The 3,913-nt window shown below is 53.5% G+C and overlaps 2 protein-coding genes across 2 annotated transcripts; one reads left to right on the forward strand and one right to left on the reverse strand.

Annotated features, from left to right (window-relative positions):
- NGA_0240900 (uncharacterized protein) lies at positions 1-790 on the reverse strand (the record flags this gene model as incomplete). The annotated part of the gene is made up of 2 exons (XM_005854519.1): positions 326-790; positions 1-82 (listed from the first exon to the last, which is right to left on the reverse strand). Coding segments are annotated over exons 1-2 (282 nt in total), but the record flags the coding sequence as incomplete, so codon positions are not given.
- A 596-nt stretch (positions 791-1,386) lies between these two features.
- On the forward strand, positions 1,387-2,451 carry NGA_0240600 (tim10 ddp zinc finger domain-containing protein). The gene is made up of 3 exons (XM_005854516.1): positions 1,387-1,592; positions 1,728-1,773; positions 2,062-2,451. Exons 1-3 carry the CDS (start codon positions 1,507-1,509, stop codon positions 2,224-2,226), a joined length of 297 nt encoding a protein of 98 aa, XP_005854578.1. The 5' UTR covers positions 1,387-1,506; the 3' UTR covers positions 2,227-2,451.
- Positions 2,452-3,913: the final 1,462 nt, after the last annotated feature.

Genomic DNA, 3,913 nt, shown 5'->3' on the forward strand with positions numbered 1-3,913 from the left:
CCGGTCCAAAACTGCCCGCAAAAAACATAGGACCACAGCCACCCACACCCCGTAGACCAAGTGATGCGAGGATGGGAAAAGCCTGGTTCACCGAAGGAGGGAAGCAGGGAGGGAGAGAGGGAGGGAGGGAGGGCACGGTGAAAGGGTGGCTGACCGGGGTGTTCAGACGCCGACCAGGCTGTCGCTCCCCCAGGCCTTTCGAACCCCTTCCAGTCCACTGCCAGGACGGAGACCCTGTGCGCTTGGCACAGAGGTCTTGACCTCGACTGCATCCCCTTCCTTCCCCATCACATGATTCAACGGATCCTTCATGCCTTCCGTTTACCTGTCTCCCTGCTGGGCGGCGGTGAGGGCCACTCCACTCTTCACGTTGTCGGGGAACAACCACAGGTATTTGGAGACTGGCAGCATCAGGTATTCTGCAAGGTGCGCCCAGTCCTGGCTCTGTGCTGTGCCCGCTAGACTTTGCAGGCCTTCTTGCGTTCCCGCCCACAGGGAAGCGAGTGGAACAGGCAGAAAGGACATGCTAAGAATCGCGCAGCAAAAGGAATGGTGTTAACTTTGTGGTTTCTCCACTGGCCAAGGATTATTATCGCAGCGTGCTGACAGTTGCCAAAATACAGGAAAATCTGCAGTTGCCTGGAAAAAAGGCGCAGTGGAGGGAGGAGGTACACGAGACGAAAAGCTACCCTGCCGTAACCACTTCGGATGCGAGGGTCTCCCAACTGTCAAGACGGCAGAATTTTGTCTGCTCGACCACGCAGTATCCGTATACCTTGGGAAGTACCTGGAATGAGGGAGGCATAAATTGATGAAGAGGTCTGAGATCGGGAACGCGACGCGCCATATTGCCTCGCCACAGTCCTTCTGCCTTCCCAATTCGAATAGGCAGAATCTACACGATACCATTCGTCTTCCACCCTGCACGCCCGACAAGTGTGTGTTTCGCCACCACCACGAACACGTTTCGGCGGGCAAGACACGGCATCCATGCATTTGCCTGCAAAAGGCATTACATTCCCCGCGCGCGCTGCCTAGATGCATATCTTGCCCCACGCCGGGGCGGCCTCGGCGCCAAAGATCATGAAAAGCGATTTTGCTCACCAACACCAGTAAAGCCGTGGGCACGGGCGGAACCGACCGTCACGGGTGTCGGTCGCAAGACGGGATGTTGGGAGGACGACCGTGACGTGTGTGCGTGTTGGAAGAAGACACTGGTCAATTTTGCACATGTTTGGCATGGACGTGACGCTGGCCACAAGGGCCGGGCAGGAAAGCTGCTGTCTGAAACTTGGCGTCAAGCACTGCAGACAGCCGCCACCATGCATAAGAAATGTTCCCTGTCCATAAATACCCTAGTTTCCCATCAGATCTCCCCCCGTTTTTCAGGTGCAGGGTCTTGGGGTTTTACAAACCTTTTTGCTTGGTTTGTGCCCTCCCACCTTTCCTGCTTAGCGTGTGTCGTGCTGCCACCAGGTTCTGAAGTTAAAATCTACGGGTGACACCATGAACCCCATCCAAAACATACCGCCTCATCAACGTCAAGAGTTTATGCGCACGTTGGAGGAGTTGCAGGTCAAGGACTCTTTGCTGTAAGTGTTGACGGGGAGGAGGGAGGTTCAAGAGGGGGTAACAGGGTGCAAGAAAACAGAGAGCAGGGTACGCCAGGTACGAGAATGGATGACATATCAGGCATCCCTTACAAATGTGCATAAATCAAATAACAGGATGTACAATCGGCTGGTAGAACGCTGTTTCAAGGAATGCGTCACGGTGCGTTGGAACAACATGCTTAGTTGCGCCTGGTACCAGCAAAGTCTGCTTCTTTTTCTTTGCTCCTCGGTGCTGTTCTGTATGATGTCCTGCGTGGAATGGCCTCCTTTTTCCAGGCTTTTATTTGTGCTGCGCTATGCGCCCCTCAAATGAGTTCCTGATATGAACGCTTTGCAAACGGGTGGTCGCATGAGGTGTGGTCTCAAATAAAGTCTCTGTGTGCGGGTCTTCGTCTCTCGAGCCGCTGAACCCCACTTCTTCTTTCCTTTCATTCCCCTGCCATCTCAGCGCTTCCGTTCCAAGAAAATGGACGACACCGAATTGTCTTGCGTTTCGAAGTGCGCGGAGAAATATCTCAAGCTGACGTCGAGGGCAGGTTTCAGGTTCGCGGAGTTTCAATCGCAACAGAGCGGGTCGGAGGGAGGGGTTATGCCTCCACCGGGAAATAATTGAGAACCAACATGGGGATGACATAACTCAAAAATGCTGGATGCGGATCAAGATGAAAAGGGTCGTCACCTCAACGGGTGGATCGTTGAAGTGGAAAGAGGCAAATGTGACAAATTTTGGACGGACGGGCATCGAAGAGAGGTTCAAGGTATGTAAGTAAGACTAAGCCGTGGCACAGAATCGTGAATCACCTGCAGAATTAAAGAAAGTTTCAACTTTTTAGCGAGATGTTGACCTGAGCATATGTTTGCACTGAGTTTCTTTCCTCTCCAACGTGAAAATTTGTTGATTTTGCTTTGTCTCTCTGTTTTGTCAGTGTCACTGACCACTGATGCCCTTTGAGCCCTCCATCGCAAGCCCATAAGGCGAGCATACGCCTCATATATCCGGTTTAATTGGAAATAGATCACAGTGACTTGCCCGCCACGGCAATGGATGCTTGTATGCAAATAACACTAACCCCATACAGAAGCGGCTACGGGAAGGGGAAAGACGGGGATACGAAATCGACATCCTGTCATGCACTGCCTCCATCATTGTATCAGCAAAGAGCAATGACCTCGCACCATTTCTTGGGTTGACTATATCTCTCATAAAAGCACCTGTGCCACGATTTCCAGTCGGGCCACGATTTTCCCTTGCGAAATTGGGGACGTAAGGATCGGCACGGAGAGGGTTTCGCGCTATTTTCCACCTGGCAGTATGAGGTTTTCGCGCAATTTTTCTCCTTCGCAGCATGGACCGGCCGCCGTCCGCTGCCTCCCAAGCTGAAGCCATGATCTAGGCGTTGAAAAAGCACGTTGTGGAAGTATCGGAGGGTGGGAGACTTCCTCGCGGTTGCTGAGTACAGCGTCACTATTTTTTTCGGAGCTTGAATGGGTCGGTACACGTCATTTGATGGTTCAATGTGACAGCTTTACTGTTTGATAAACAGGACGTCCGCAAGAGGAAGCTCGAGATCTTCAAGTGCATGTCCCCCCCCGTGCCGTCCATGTGTTTTATGCATCTTCTTTGTTTCACCGTGAAGCCCTCTCATCTTTGAAAAGCAGGCACACAATCATGAAGCTTTTTCTTGCATTGACCACGGCCGCGGCCTCGATATCGCTTGGTGAGTCAAGGAAGGGGACAAGGTGGAAAGGAGGCTCGAGCAGATCATGCGGGAGCGTGAGGATTGCTGGCGGGCTGTGAATTCGATAAAGACGGACTTGACAACGCAAACCCTGCAAAAGAAGTGCATGGCTTGTGCATATGCCCGACAATTGGTCCCGTGTCCTGTGTGTCATTTCACATCCCCGGGTGGACGAGTTGCCCTTCGTCCTGCGTCGTGTACAGGCACCTCGCTCTCTGACACACATATACCTTCCGTGAAATGCATGCTCCCCCCACCCGATTTTATATCCGCCCACATTTATCCCATTCCTCACATGCATACGTTGGCTCCCTTCCTCTTCCCCTTCCTTTGCAATTATCTCCTCCAGCCTCCGCTTTCCTCCCCCTGGCCCCACGCCCGAGCCTTCGAGTCAGCCGCACCTCCCTCGCTGCGTGGACCCCAGACCGGGCCCCGGCAACCAATCCGGGACGCAGCGGATTGTCGGCAGACGCTTCCTTCGACCGGGCGGGCGTGCGTGCGGAGGTGGACTACATGGACAACGACCAGCAGGCACGTGGTCGCCCTCTTCCCCGCCCTCCC

This window comes from Nannochloropsis gaditana, assembly GCF_000240725.1.
Source record: "Nannochloropsis gaditana CCMP526 unplaced genomic scaffold scaffold475, whole genome shotgun sequence".
Classification (NCBI taxonomy): Eukaryota; class Eustigmatophyceae; order Eustigmatales; family Monodopsidaceae; genus Microchloropsis; species Microchloropsis gaditana.